Source organism: Podarcis pityusensis (assembly GCF_964106645.2).
Source record: "Podarcis pityusensis genome assembly, chromosome: 1".
Classification (NCBI taxonomy): domain Eukaryota; kingdom Metazoa; phylum Chordata; class Lepidosauria; order Squamata; family Lacertidae; genus Podarcis; species Podarcis pityusensis.
Genome location: NC_138028.1, coordinates 133,505,618 through 133,521,184, shown reverse-complemented (window position 1 = coordinate 133,521,184; position 15,567 = coordinate 133,505,618). Strand labels below are relative to the sequence as shown.

General features: G+C 43.8%; 1 protein-coding gene across 2 annotated transcripts in view; it reads left to right on the top strand.

Annotated features, from left to right (window-relative positions):
* ASB18 (ankyrin repeat and SOCS box containing 18) overlaps positions 1-13,634 on the top strand; it is a 38,198-nt gene extending 24,564 nt beyond the window's left edge. For both annotated transcript variants that reach the window (XM_081018037.1, XM_081018036.1), the window contains exons 3-5: positions 2,192-2,696; positions 4,263-4,376; positions 12,980-13,634. In XM_081018037.1, coding sequence (XP_080874163.1) covers positions 2,192-2,696; positions 4,263-4,376; positions 12,980-13,165 — 805 coding nt within the window. In that variant the 3' untranslated portion in view covers positions 13,166-13,634. The remainder of the gene's footprint in view (positions 1-2,191; positions 2,697-4,262; positions 4,377-12,979) is intronic.
* Positions 13,635-15,567: the final 1,933 nt, after the last annotated feature.

The window sequence follows — 15,567 nt, the reverse complement described above, 5'->3', positions numbered from 1 at the left end:
CTGAACATTTTGGAAGTCGAATAGACTTCCGGAACAGATTCCGTTCACCTTCCAAGGTACGACTGTAAATAAATACAAATTCTTAACTAACTGACCCACCAACTGTGTCACAGATAGCTGGGTTCTGCCGCCATAACAGAATTTTTTTTTGGGGGGGGGCATAAATCCTGGCTATGCCCATGTCTCTAACCCTTTTTGTTAATCCACAAAGGTCATTCATTTCTCTTCATATTTGTCAAAACAGAGAGTGGATAGGTATTTACTATTGTATCAGCCATTGGCATTAGAGCTTTGCACCTGATGCAGGGCGTTGCCAGGATATTTTGGGGAGGGGCAGGTGTTTTCTTAGTTGGGGGCAGAACCTCAGTTAACTATGTATTTTTACTGTTTTTTCTTGATGCCTCTCCCTGCCCCCCCCCCTTGGCTACGCCCATGACCTGATGTGATATGTTAATAAATTGAAGTTATTCCACCACAGCATGCCATAAAGAAATAATGAATAAACTCCCTGCATGTGGGTATTTGCCAAAAGAAGTGACTACTAAAATTTGATTCCAAATTTTAAAAGTGGTGTATGCGCGCACACACACACACACACATACACACACTTCCCATTGTTGAGGACTCAGTTTAACACCATATTTGCATTTCTAGAAGATGAAAGCCCTATGCAGACATTCTGGAACTCCAGAAATATAACACTTGATGCCGGTTGGTGGGAGGAGCAATGCAGGGATGAATCACTGAAATGATTTCAGCTCAAGAACCTCTTTCACCCAGAACACATGAAGCTGCCTCACCCCAAGTCAGACGGTTGGTCCACTTTGCCTAGCCATGTCTAATGTAACTGCCAATGGCCCACCTTGGACAGAGGCCTTTCGTACTGGAGAACCTGGCCCTTCCGTGTTCAAGGCATGCGCTCTGCCACTGATCTGTGGGCCCTTCCCATTCAAACAACACATTCCTCAAAACTAGAGGCAAACGCGTCTTGTCAGTCCTAGTGCTGGTCGTGTGACTCTGCCGGCCTTTGCCTGCCAGTTCACTGCCATTATGAATCTACGAGGATTCCCTCCCCCTCGGTTGAAATAACTTGTGCTTCATTTGTAATGCTTCCTCGCGCCTGTACATGTTCCACAGCCGCTCGGGTCATGTACTGTTCAGTTACAGGACATTTATTTATCCGGTAACAATGAGAAAGTACAGAGCTGCTCTGACTCCTTGATCACACACGTGGAGGGTCAGGGGACAGAGTCGCTTTGTGGGTTTGTGTTCTTGGTGTCGTAAGTTGTTTGGGCTAAAATTGACACATGGGTAAAGAGCTTTGCCTTTCAGGGTTGCCTTTGTTTGAAGAGAAGGCTCAACACATAGATCCCCCACCCCCAAATCAAAGATGAACAACTGGATTGGCTATGTAAGTAGTCTACATAGCACTGGGGAGGTGTCTCTATATTGTTTTTGCAACATCTTAATATGTAGAAGGCCGGGACGCGGGTGGTGCTGTGGGTAAAACCACAGTGCCTAGGACTTGCCGATCGCATGGTCGGCGGTTCGAATCCCCGCGGCGGGGTGAGCTCCCGTCTTTCGGTCCCAGCTCCTGCCCACCTAGCAGTTCGAAAGCACCCCTAAGTGCAAGTAGATAAATAGGTACCGCTTTATAGCGGGAAGGTAAACGGCGTTTCCGTGTGCTGCGCTGGTGCTGGCTCACCAGAGCAGCTTCATCACGCTGGCCACGTGACCCGGAAGTGTCTCTGGACAGCGCTGGCCCCCAGCCTCTTAAGTGAGATGGGCGCACAACCCTAGAGTCGGACACAACTGGCCCATAGGGGCAGGGGTACCTTTACCTTTACCTTTTAATATGCAGAAGTGTTTTTTGACATTTTCAGGCACAGCATGCCCTGCTGATATTATTTATTTCACAACATTTATATACTGCTTGATGGTAGTAAAACCTCCAAGCAGTTTACAAAAAAAGAACCTTAAAAAATTCACATTAAAGCAGGTAAAAGATAACTAAAATCCACTGTAAACAAAAGGAGATTCAAATGCATGTCAACATTCTGCAGAGGCTTGTTTGTATTTTATATGGCTTTAAATTGTTTTTAATGCTGTAAGACACCATGGGAAAATAATGAATTTTGAATGGCAGCTCATAATTTTTTAAAAAAATAAAAATAAAATTCCTGTTTTGTAGGTGTGCTAAAGCTTTGGTGACCTTTGGTGCCCTGGTAAACCAGCCAAGTGAAGAATCCCAAGAAACACCTCTTCACGTAGCAGCTAAGCATGGTCTTCCCGACCACACGCTCCTGTACCTGCGGTGCGGTGCTCTTGTGGACCAGAAGAACAGCCAGGAGGAGACCGCACTCAGTGTGGCTTGCAGAGAAGCAAAGAACAGGGAGAGCCAGGAGAGCTACTTGCAAGTATGTCAGCTGCTGCTGGAATATGGAGCAGAAGTCAACACTGTGGATGAAGAAGTGAAGACTCCGCTTCATAAAGCCTGCGGGAATGCTCATCACAGCTTGGTTGAGCTCCTGCTGCAGAGGAAAGCCGATGTCAACGCCATCGATTACAATGGGGCATATCCAATGTCCTGTGTCCTGCAGACTGCAGCCTTCAAGCAAGAGCAGAGGCCCCATCTCACAGTACAGACCCTGATAAACCACGGCTCTCAAAAACTGTGGCCCACAGCTTTCGTCAAGGTAAGTGAAATATACTCGGAGTCGAGAGTGGATTTCATGCTCTTTATTCAGCTCATAGTGGTGAGGAGGAATGGAAGTTCCCCCAGAATGTCTGCTTTATATACATTATTTACACAATGGGCCCCACATGATTGGCTAATTCCCGGATTCTCCTGTAGGCCAATCAGGTTGCGAATTCCCTTCCACCTGGAGCTGGAATGGGTGGCTTCTGTGGACCAATCAGACTCTTGCATTCTGGATCCTATTGTTCTAGGACCAATCAGACTGCTGCATTTTGGATCCTATTCAACTCAGTACATAACAGTAAGGAACTGTCTTTGTGTTTATTGGTGCCTTTACTTCAGCTTTGAAATTCTGCAACTCCCCTTCAGGAAGCAGAGCTTGTAGAAGACCCATCTGCAGCCATTCCAGGATTGGATGGATTGTTAACCCAGTGGATTACACCCTTCGTTGGTCTGCTGACTAGATGCAGGCTCTTTTACACACACTCAGCAGCTGGGGAGTTATTCTCACAATATTGGGGAGGGAACGTAAAAACAGCAGTCGAGCCATCAGAGCCTTTTCCAGCCAACAGGCAGCTTTCCTCTATGCAGGTTGCTGACAGGGAAAGACCTATGCAACCAGACCCACCTTTGCAAGAATTGCCAGGCATGGTCATTCAAAGGGAACTGGAGAAGTTTTTGATGCAGAACTGTAATAATCATCAGTGTTTATCATCAAAAGTGCTTTCCTGGTTTCAAAAGTTATCACAGGAAGATTCCACCATTTTGAGTTAGAATATCAGAGTTAGCTTGTTTTTCATATATTTGAAATGCAACTTGCTTATACCATAAAAACTAGGTGAAAGAAACCAAGTTGAACCAATTCAAACAGGTTCCAGAAAGTAGCAGGTTTAATCTACCAAGCTTTCACTAACTGGCATCACGTCAGTCTTGAGAGTTTGCATCTTGCTCTTCTAATCCTAATGGGCCCAGCGCTGGATGCTCACATTCTCAATCCCTAACCTGTGTTTCTGAGTTAAAAATGAGTGAATTAACTCTTCAAGGCCATGACTCCAGCCCCTTCAAGGGCTGTCATAATAACTCTTTTAATGATTTGGGAATCTCTGATCCAAAGGAGGTCAGCCCAGCTTGTTAAAGTCTATACAGGTAATGTAGGAACTGTGAAGCATCTGTAGATTTGCCTTGCTTTGTAAGAACTATTTAAATAGTTTAAACAACCCTATTTGATTGAAATATGTGCAGTTCACATCTTGAGCAAAATTAACAATTTCCTTATTTCCCTCTACAAAAATACAAAAAACACCCAAACTCTCCATAACTCAAATTTCGGGTTGAGAATAAGGAAGACATAAACTGGGCTTTTTAGTGGCTTGCAAAATAATCTAGTTTGACCATGGCAGCAGCTACTTCACATGGAGGACAGGCCACATACTGGGAGTCAATGTACAAATACCATTGACCTGCAGCAGTCACAGTGCTTAACCCATACCTTTCCCTCTCCCTCCCTCCCTCTCCCCCTCTCTCTCGATCTCTGTATTTACTGCAATGATTTTTCCTCCACTAGGTGCTGAAATCTTGTGCTTCTGTGCCAGAGATTATTGAAATCCTTTATAATTCTTACCCTCATCTTCCCATCTCTGAAAAATGGCTGGAAGTCATCCCAAATGAAGAATTTCAGGTAACAGCTATACAAATTGTGTTGCTTATATTTGTTTATCTAATCCGGGTTTGATTTTGCAACTTTAGCAAATGGAGTAAAGCATAATCAGATTAACATGTGTCACACTACAGCCATAAAACTTCTTTTTATATAAAGTTTATTATTATTATTTCATTTTATAATGCATATAAAACAGAGAGAACCAATTATAACAACAGACAAAAGTGAAAAGATGGGTGGGGGACGCTATAAAATAGGCACACGGAATGATTATAGTTGCACATAGGTTAAAATAACAACGCCCAAGCAAAGGCTTATCAACATTATCAGATTATAAAGTATAGTTTCAGATTTTCCAGGCTTGCGATGAGCATTGCCTTGAACAGGCTTCCTCAAACTCGGCCCTCCAGATGTTTTGAGACTACAATTCCCATCATCCCTGACCACTGGTCCTGCTAGCTAGGGATCATGGGAGTTGTAGGCCAAAAACATCTGGAGGGCCGAGTTTGGGGAATGATGGTTCTGCTGCATATGTCATAAAAGAAACTTTCTATTTTGGAGATTCTATTTCTTGTCAAAATCTTAAATTAAGTTTAACTTTCTCCATTATACTGATATTGCAGAGTGAGCAGTACTGAACCAAGAATCCAGTGTAAGATTCTGGGCTGTTTTCCATTGAGTTGCAATAACTATTTGTGTTGCCAAAATAAGACCAATTCTTTTGTGCTGTTTTGTCTAGGATGTGTGCAATGTTGTTAATTGTTATTTATTTGTCTGTTTACATGGTTTATATACCGCCATTTAACAGTGCTGCCAGGGCAATTTACAAAAACATGGCGAAACAGAAAAATACACATGGAATATAATAAATTACAACATATTGAAATAATAATACATTAAGAAGGCTGGGAGAAATGTTACCCCAAAAATTCCTGGTGCCCCACATATAGTAATGTTGGTAACAAGTTAGCTTCTCTATGGACAGAACTCCATAACTGGAGACTCTTGTTTTGAACTCTATGGAAAGAACAAGCAAGCCAGATACCTTTTTTAAAGTGCTGTGCCAGGGGCTGCGCCCTTCCTGGAAGCCATAGTGCCAACTGCCTGGTTCCATCCCAGTTCAAGTGGAGTCTCTCTCTTTTGAACAGGCCCGGCTTCTCCCAGAATGTTCCCCAGTACCTAACAAATCCAGATCCCTCTTCCCAACACCACCATTGACACATACCTGTACCTGTCTAGATGACCCTACATGTGGAACAGGTGGCATTTGGACTGGCGAGAGACAGTGTGGTGTAGTGGTTAGTGTGCTGGCCCCAGGAGATCAGGGTTCAAATCCCCACTCAGCCATGAAGCTCACTGGGTGAGCTTGGGCCAGGCACTACCTTGCAGCCTTTCCTACCTCACAGGGTTGCTGTGAGGGTAAAACGAGAGCAGAGCACCATCCATTCCACCTTGAGCTCCCTGGAGAAAAAGGTGGGATATCAATTGAAGAAATAAAGACAGTAAAGAAAATCTCAGAAAACAGCTGCTTTGTAGGGCCTGCCAGTCAGCATCTTACCAAGCAAGGTAGAGTACACTTCCGGGAACTCCCAGCTCCTGAAGCCACTGGTGCCAGCATCACCCCTGACTCCTCCCCAGCACTATCTACCAGCCCATCTAGATGATGAGCAAGGTAAAGGGTGAAGGTAAAGGACCCCTGGAAGGTTAAGTCCACTCAAATTTGACTCATCTCTACTTTCAGGCCAAGGGAGCCAGCATTTGTCCACAGACAGCTTTTCCAGGTCATGTGGCAAGCAGGACTAAACTGCTTCTGGAGCACAGAACACCATAACAAGTGCCAGAGCACACTTTTAAACTGCTAGGTTGGCAGGAGCTGGGACAGAGCAATGGGAGCTCACCCCATCACTCGGATTCGAACTACCAATCTTCCCATCAGCATGCCCAGGAGGTTCAGTTGTTTAGACCACAGCACCACCCACGTCCCTTATGATGAGCAACATCACCCTGCAATCTGCCGGCCCATCACACACCCAGCTCTCCTTGATCCTAATGATCAAATCACCCACTACTAGGATCCCTCCAGCCCCTGATAGAAGCATCCTTAGCCCAAGAGGATCACTGGTCATCCCCCAAGGAATGGGTCCCTTCTAAACAGCTTAAAGGAATTGCATAGTCGTCTTCTCCTCCGGATTAATCTTTCCTGCCTGAGGACTTAACTGTCCAGGGGTCCTTTACCTTTACCTTTTACCTGTATGGAAGAAGAAGAGAAAGTTGCTGGTCTCCTCTTGGCTCCTCTCACTCACATTTTTAACCTGCTTATGGAGCTCTCTGGTTGTCTGAAACATTCCACTCATAGAATCATAGAATCATAGAGTTGGAAGAGACCACAAGGGCCATCGAGTCCAACCCCCTGCCAAGCAGGAAACACCATCAGAACACTCCTGACATATGGTTGTCAAGCCTCTGCTTAAAGACCTCCAAAGAAGGAGACTCCACCACACTCCTTGGCAGCAAATTCCACTGTCGAACAGCTCTTACTGTCAGGAAGTTCTTCCTAATGTTTAGGTGGAATCTTCTTTCTTGTAGTTTGGATCCATTGCTCCGTGTCCGCTTCTCTGGAGCAGCAGAAAATAACCTTTCTCCCTCCTCTATGTGACATCCTTTTATATATTTGAACATGGCTATCATATCACCCCTTAACCTCCTCTTCTCCAGGCTAAACATGCCCAGCTCCCTTAGCCGTTCCTCATAAGGCATCGTTTCCAGGCCTTTGACCATTTTGGTTGCCCTCCTCTGGACACGTTCCAGTTTGTCAGTGTCCTTCTTGAACTGTGGTGCCCAGAACTGGACACAGTACTCCAGGTGAGGTCTGACCAGAGCAGAATACAGTGGCACTATTACTTCCCTTGATCTAGATGCTATACTCCTATTGATGCAGCCCAGAATTGCATTGGCTTTTTTAGCTGCCGCGTCACACTGTTGGCTCATGTCAAGTTTGTGGTCAACCAAGACTCCTAGATCCTTTTCACATGTACTGCTCTCAAGCCAGGTGTCACCCATCTTGTATTTGTGCCTCTCATATTTTTTGCCCAAGTGCACTACTTTACATTTCTCCCTGTTAAAATTCATCTTGTTTGTTTTGGCCCAGTTCTCTAATCTGTCAAGGTCGTTTTGAAGTGTGATCCTGTCCTCTGGGGTGTTAGCCACCCCTCCCAGTTTGGTGTCATCTGCAAATTTGATCAGGATGCCCTTGAGTCCATCATCCAAGTCGTTGATAAAGATGTTGAATAAGACCGGGCCCAAGACAGAACCCTGTGGCACCCCACTAGTCACTCTTCTCCAGGATGAAGAGGAACCATTGATGAGCACCCTTTGGGTTCGGTCAGTCAGCCAGTTACAAATCCACAGAGTGGTAGCATATTCAAGACCGCATTTTACCAGCTTCTTTACAAGAATATCATGGGGCACCTTGTCAAATGCCTTGCTGAAATCAAGGTAGGCTACATCCACTGCGTTCCCTTCATCTACCAGGCTTGTAATTCTGTCAAAAAACGAGATCAGGTTAGTCTGACATGACTTATTTTTCAGAAATCCATGCTGACTATTGGTGATCACAGCATTCCTTTCTAGGTGCTCACAGACTGTTTGCTTAATGATCTGCTCCAGAATCTTCCCTGGTATTGATGTCAGACTGACTGGGCGGTAATTATTTGGGTCCTTTCTTTTCCCCTTTTTGAAAATAGGGACAACATTTGCCCTCCTCCAGTCTGCCAGGACTTCGCCTGTTCTCCAGGAATTCTCAAAGATGACTGCCAGTGGTTCTGAGATCACATCTGCCAGTTCTTTTAATACTCTTGGATGCAGTTCATCTGGCCCTGGAGACTTGAATACATCTAAACTAGCCAAGTATTCTTGTACTATCTCCTTAGTTATTCTGGGCTGTGTTTCCTCTGCTGAATCATTTGCTCCAAATTCTTCAGGTCGGGCATTGTTTTCTTTATCGGAGAAGACTGAGGCAAAGAAGGCATTGAGGAGTTCAGCCCTTTCTGTGTCCCCTGTTTGCATTTCACCATCTTCTCCTCTGAGTGACCCCACTGTTTCTTTGTTCTTCCTTTTGCTACGAACATACCCATAAAAGCCTTTTTTGTTGCTTTTAACCTCTCTAGCAAGCCTGAGTTCATTCTGTGCTTTAGCTTTTCTGACTTTGTGTCTACACGTGCTGGCTATTTGTTTGAATTCCTCTTTGGTGGTTTCCCCCCTTTTCCATTTTTTGTACACATCCTTTTTTAATCTTAACTCAGTTAAAAGTTCTTTAGATAGCCACCCTGGCTTCTTTAGGCACCTTCCATGTTTCCGTCTCATTGGTATTGCCTGAAGTTGTGCTTTTACTATCTCCCTCTTAACAAACTCCCAGCCATCATGAACTCCCTTTCCTTTTAGTATTACTGTCCATGGGATCTCACCCAGCACTTCCCTAAGTTTTATGAAGTCGGCTTTCTTAAAGTCAAGAAATTGAGTCCTAGTATCCGCTGTATAGTAAACTTCAGAAGAGCATGATCACTCGCGCCTAATGATCCTTCCACTTCTACCCCACTAACCAGGTCATCAACATTGGTTAGGACCAGATCTAAAATGGCTGTTCCTCTTGTTGCTTCTCCCACTTTCTGGACAATGAAGTTGTCTGCAAGGCCAATGAGGAATCTGTTTGACCTTATGCTCTTGGCTGAGTTTGACATCCAACAAATATCCGGGTAATTGAAGTCCCCCATTACTACTATCTCCCTTCCTTTTGCATGCTTGGCCATCTGTTCCAGGAAGGCATCATCTATGTCCTCCGTTTGGCTTGGGGATCTATAGTAAACTCCCACAATGAGGTCACTGTTATTCTTCTCTCCCTTAATTTTGACCCAAATGCTCTCACTTTGGCTTTGAGGTTCTAAATCTTGGATCTCTTCACAGGTATACACATCCCTGACATATAACGCCACTCCTCCTCCTTTCTTGTCTGGTCTGTTTCTCTGAAATAGATTGTATCCCTCCATTATTACATTCCAATCGTGGGACTTATCCCACCAGGTTTCAGTGATGCCTATTATGTCATATTTAGTTTGCTGTACCAAGAGCTCAAGCTCATCTTGTTTATTTCCCATGCTTTGCGCATTAGTGTACAGACATTGAAGTCCATTAATCATTCCCCCGTGTCTCTTATTTAAGGATTTTTTCCTCCCACCACTAGGTCTGCATGCTGTTTGCTCCATTTGGTCTATGACATTTGGATGATCATCTTCATCAATTGATAGACTCCTACCTTCAGGAGCACTGTCTCCCTCCCCCACATTAGTCAGTTTAAAGCCCTCCTGATGAGGTTTCTGAGATTTTTGGCAAAAACATTCCTCCCAACCGTTGTGAGGTGCAGCCCATCGCTTGCCAGAAGTCCATCTTCAAGAAACTGCAGTCCGTGATCTAAGAATCCAAACCGTTCCTGTTTACACCATTTGCGAAGCCAGCTGTTCACTTCCACTATATTTTTTTTACTCTTGTGTTCACTATTTATTTTTTTACTCTTGTGTTCAAAGGCTGTAATCCTAAATACACTTATCACAGGGACTTACATCCAGTCTGAATAAGCATGCATTGCCGCCAGAGCATTTTACCTTGTGGTACCTATATTTTCTTTTTACTCTACAATCCCATCTGAGAATGTTTTCCCACCACCACCCTGACCCAATTTCCTCCCAAATTTTCCTTTTAGGTGCTGTAATCTCATCCAAGGCCAAGAGAATTTCCTTTAAACTGAACATTGATTAGGAGTTTGGGGGTAAATTTCATAATCCACTGTGTGAGAGTAGTGCTTTGTAAATAGCACCTGAACCTTTAATTATCTAATTATTTTGGGATGGTCTCCTCCAGGGCATTACAAAGAAAGCTTTCCTGAGCTGTCAGTGCTTTAGCAAGTGAGTGGGGAGTAAAACAATGTATTGTTTCACTCTCTTCAAAATACAGAGTAACAGGATGACTCAGGGCAGCCTTGGCAGCATCAGATTTCTTTAGAGGACTTTGTGCTGAAGATTTATAGGCTGTGTGTGTGTGTGACAACCATCTATTCAATCAATCAATCAAATACCTTTATTGGCATCACAGTGTAAAATGTTTCAAGTAACTGGAATAATAAAAAAGACAAGGGTGAAGCTATCGAGGGTTATAAGGTCACACTATAGTCGTGTGCATTTGGATATTCTGCCATGACCTGTCTATTTCCCGAAAGGATAGTTGGTTGGGAACCCTGTCGGGTAAAATTGTGGCTAAAAAGGAAGCTACTAAAGCAGTAATATCTTTGTCCTGATCTGCCGGGAGAAACCTTATTTGGCTTCTTCTCGGAGTTGTGGGCCGGAGGTCCAACATTTTGCTCAGCATCAGTTGGCGAGGTCTGCTGTGTAAAGGGCAATCTAAGAGAATGTGGTCCATCGAATCTAAATTAGCTAGTTACATTTTAAATGACTGAGTGGAGTTTTGGGTTTCAGAGAATGTGCAAAGTTCCTTCCAGGAGAGAGGTTCAGAGAGAGAGGTTCGTTCTTAATCTTGTTGAATGATTCCAAGAGATGAAATACGAGGTGAAGCTTCACCTCTTTATGGAAATTCAGGAGAAGTGTACAGGGGTGTCAACAGATTGTTTGTCTCAGTGGTCTAGATGACCAATCAGATATTTATTTAGTGACCTCTTCAGTGATTCTGCACTTATATTACAAAAGAACCAGCCAGTTCAACCTGAGGATGTATAATGGAAAATAAAATTATAAAGCCCAGGATATACCTATAGGGGTCATAGGGGTGCAGTATCAAAGACCCTCAAGAGGGAACTGTTCAGAATATAGGCATTTGTAATATAGTCATACCTTAGGCTACAGCCGCTTCAGGTTGTGTTTTTTCAGGTTACGCACCTGCCGAAACCCGGAAGTACCCGAACGGGTTACTTCTGGGTTTCGGCAGTCGCACATGCACAGAAGAGCCGAATCGCAACCCTGTGCGTGCGCATACGCGCCGCTGTGGGTTGCGAACGCTGCAAGTTGTGAATGTGCATCCCACACGGATCACATTTGCAACCCGAACATCCACTGTAATGCTGTTGTTCTGTCACAGGATTATGTTGATTTTGTTGCATAATTTATTAAACGTGTTGCACTGAGATTTGTGTTTTTAATCGTTTTGAATATGATTGTTTTTATCTGCTGGTTGGGGGAGACTCATATAAGAAACTGTATCTAGAGAAAGTGAGCGGATGGCCAAGTCGTACAAATCACTGTTACTTTCACAAAAATGTGGTGACTGCTGTATTTTTTTCATTCTTTCTCAAGATAATTATGCTGCTGGTCCTAATCATCAGTTGACAAATACCTCATATTACTATTACTAACTCTGGTTAAATCATCTTTTTTTTCTTGCCTCAGTAATGGACTGGATAAGAGCCAACAAACTGAAACTCAATCCAGATAAGATGAAGGCCCTGTTAGTGGGGGGTTCCCTGTTAGCAGAAGGCTGGGAGGTGGCTTGCTCCCGGTGGGCTGCACTCCCTCTGAAGGAGCAGGTACATAGCACGGGGGTCCTCCTGGATCCTTTGCTGTCACTTGAGGCTCAGGTGACCTCGGTGGCGCAGAGTGCCTCCCATCAGCTTGGGCTGCCCCCCTATCTGGACAGGGACAGCCCGACTTCTGTCATCTATGCTCTGGTAACCTCTAGGTTAGATTACTGCAATGCAGTATATGTGGGGCTGCCTCTGAAGATGCTTCAGAAACTTCAGCTGGTGCAGAATTCGATGACCAGGTTGCTCACAGAAGCAAGACGGTTTGAGCATCTTACACTGATCCTGGCCCAACTGCACTGGCTGCCAATTATTTTCCAGGCCCAATTCAAAGTGCTAGTTTTGACCTATAAAGCCTTTAACAGCTCAGGACCACAATACCTCAAGAACCACCTCTCCCCATATAATCTGTTCTGGACTCTGAGGCCCTTCTTCATGTTCCTCCTCCTCAAGAGATCCGGAGGGTGGCAGCACAAGAATTGGTCTTCTCTGTGGTGGCTCCTCATTTGTGGAATGCTCTCCCCTGGGAAGTTCGCCTGGTGCCTTCATTACAGTGGTACCTCAGGTTACAGACGCTTCAGGTTACAGACTCCGCTAACCCAGAAATAGTGCTTCAGGCTAAGAACTTTGTTTCAGGATGAGAACAAAAATTGTGCTCCAGCGGCGCAGTGGCAGCAGGAGGCCCCATCAGCTAAAGTGGTGCTTCAGGTTAAGAACAGTTTCAGGTTAAGAACAGACCTCTGGAACGAATTAAGTACTTAACCCAAGGTACCACTGTATATACTTTTAGACACCAAGGGAAAATGTTTATCTTCAACCAAGCCTTTGGCTGATTAATATTTTATGGCCTTTTAAATGTGTTTGTGGGAGGTGGGTTACTGGTTTGACTTTGTTTTTGTTTTATTATGAATTTTGCCTTCTCATTTTGAATTTTTATGCTTTGAACCACCCCGTGATCTTTGGATGCAGTGCAGTATAGAAATCTAATAATTAAATAAATAAATTCCAGGTGGCCACACCTTGCAAACTGTTCTTTCTCTTTCAGAGGCATCTATCTTTCTATGAGTCCTTCCAGAATCAGATGTACAAGGTCCGGTGTCTGCAGCATTTGTGCCGCTGTGCCATCAGGAGAAAATTTGGCAGTAGGTGCCATTTTCTCATCCCCTTACTGCCTGTTCCCAAACCACTACAAAATTATCTACTGTTAGAACCTGAGGGAATCTTGCTTTGAATATCTTGTACCAATCACCAGATCTCACCATTATATCTTGGTCCTCATTGGCGTATGATAAATGAATTGCTTATGAATACAGCAAAGGTTTTTCCGGTTTTCTAACGAATAAGTGCTTTCAGGGGTTTACATTAATAAAACCACAGATTATTACAATGACTTGAAGCTTTTACTTGTATACCATTTCTGTAAAATGTACTTTGGAAATCTTTTGATGCAGTTTTGTTTGTGGCCTCACAGATTTTAGTGATCTGTTAATACAATATAAATAGCACAAATAATACATAGTAACAAGAATAGTGGCTTTGGAACATTTAGGTAAATAAAATTTCATACTCAAGTGCTGAACTCTAGTAAAATGTCATTTTTTTCAATAATGTTTTTATTTTCCAAAATAATAGTAATTGATGACTGAATTCTGAATTAACAAACTATTGATAAAGAGCTAATAAAATGTGAAGGAACAGCTTGTAATGGTAATGTTGTCATAATCTTTAATTTAAAAAATGTAATTTAGAAATAAGCATCTCTGTTTATTACTGTGGTGTTTTTTTACCAAAGGAGTACAAATGGAATCCTGGTTTCAAAGCAGCCTCCTGACTTCCCGAAAGCTGAAAGCAGCAGCTAGGAGATTTCCAAAGCATTGCCTTTCCAAGGACCTCTGTTATTTTTCCACCTCTCTCTCGCTGCTTCCCAAATAATTCTGCCTGTGTCCTCTATACAGAGCGCGGGTCATGTGGTGATATTCAGCTAAGTACGACTTGGAGTTGAACGGTTGAAATTAATGAGCATGGCTAAATTAGGTCTGTTAATTTCAACAGGCCTACTCTGAGTAAAACTTAGCTGATGAAATCCTGTGCAAAATGCACATGAAACCTAAAGGTAAAGGGACCCCTGACCATTAGGTCCAGTTGTGACCAACTCTGGGGTTGCAGCGCTCATCTCGCTTTATTGGCCGAGGGAGCCAGCATACAGCTTCCGGGTCATGTGGCCAGCATGACTAAGCCACCTCTGGCAAACCAGAGCAGCACACAGAAATGCCGTTAACTTCCCACCAGAGTGGTACCTATTTATCTACTTGCACTTTGATGTGCTTTTGAACTGCTAGGTTGGCTCACCCCATCGCGGGGATTCGAACCGCCGACCCTCTGATCTGCAAGTCCCAGGCTCTGTGGTTTAACCCACAGCGCCACCCGCATCCCTTCATGAAACCTAAGCAGGCAGCATATTGGGCTGAAAGCTCCAGCAGCAAGCCAGGGAGGGAGGAAATGTCTGAGTCCGGCTCAGGAGTTCCCAAGCTGAAATGGGGGGCTGTGTTGTTTAGAAGCAAAGAAGGGCAGAGAATAAATTAACAACTAAATGGCAAGTGCTTATATTCTAGGAGAGGACACCAGATTCCAAGATCCCATGACCACCACCACCACTGCTAGCATGACATCCAAGGAAAAGTCCCCATTAGCACTGGTTGCCAATTTGCTTCCTTTTTTATATTTACTTATTTATATACATGTTTATTCAAAAATTACAATATGGCTTTGTCCACTGCCATATCACAGAATCATCTCTCCAGTCCTCAATTCCATATCACTGTCATGTTGGCTCACTGCCAAATATCTTCAATAGGCCAAATAGCCAGTTTGCTTTCTGAATTAATTCAGAATATTGGTCTTTCAAAAGGGCTGCAAACATTCTTTGTTTCCAGGGTGTCTTAATAACTGCCTTTTTCTATGAGAACTGCTCAGGAGTTTCGCTCAACATCAGATTGATTGTTCCTACAATATGAAAACACTGAAATAAAATACTCCAAGTAGTTCAATGCTATCACTTGTGGACTGAACTGAGATAAAGGCTCGTGAGTGTTCATAGGTGTTAATTGGCTTACCAATGCCATGAGATATGTGCTATCAACAACCATGGTTAATCCAGTGTAGGGTAAGGTGGCATCTGCTAGTACAATGGGGCTTCTCCATACTCCCTCCATCCCCCCAAATCTGTTCCAGAGGAATGGGAGCCCTCTGGACAGATTTGGAGGATCCAGGCTCTTGAGGGGAGAAGCCAGTAGTTCTGTTGTACTAGCTGTACATTATTCCTTTTGTGCAAGTGGGCAGACATAACTGGACCTAACCCATAATTATCATTGTCTGTACTTTGCAGCATCTCATTTCCCTCTTACCTCACTGCTTACAATTTCACTCTGCAAAACCGTGTGTGTGTGTGTGTGTGTGTGTATGCACACCTATAGCTCAGGCAATACCTCTTGCCTCTGATGACAAGGACTGTAGTGCAAGGAAACTTATGCCATAATAAATTAGTTAGTCTTTAAGCTGGCAGAAGACTCTTTAGAATAGCCAGCCAACATTTCCCTGTATTTCAGTGGAGGTTTTAAAAGTTTCCCCTGTAAA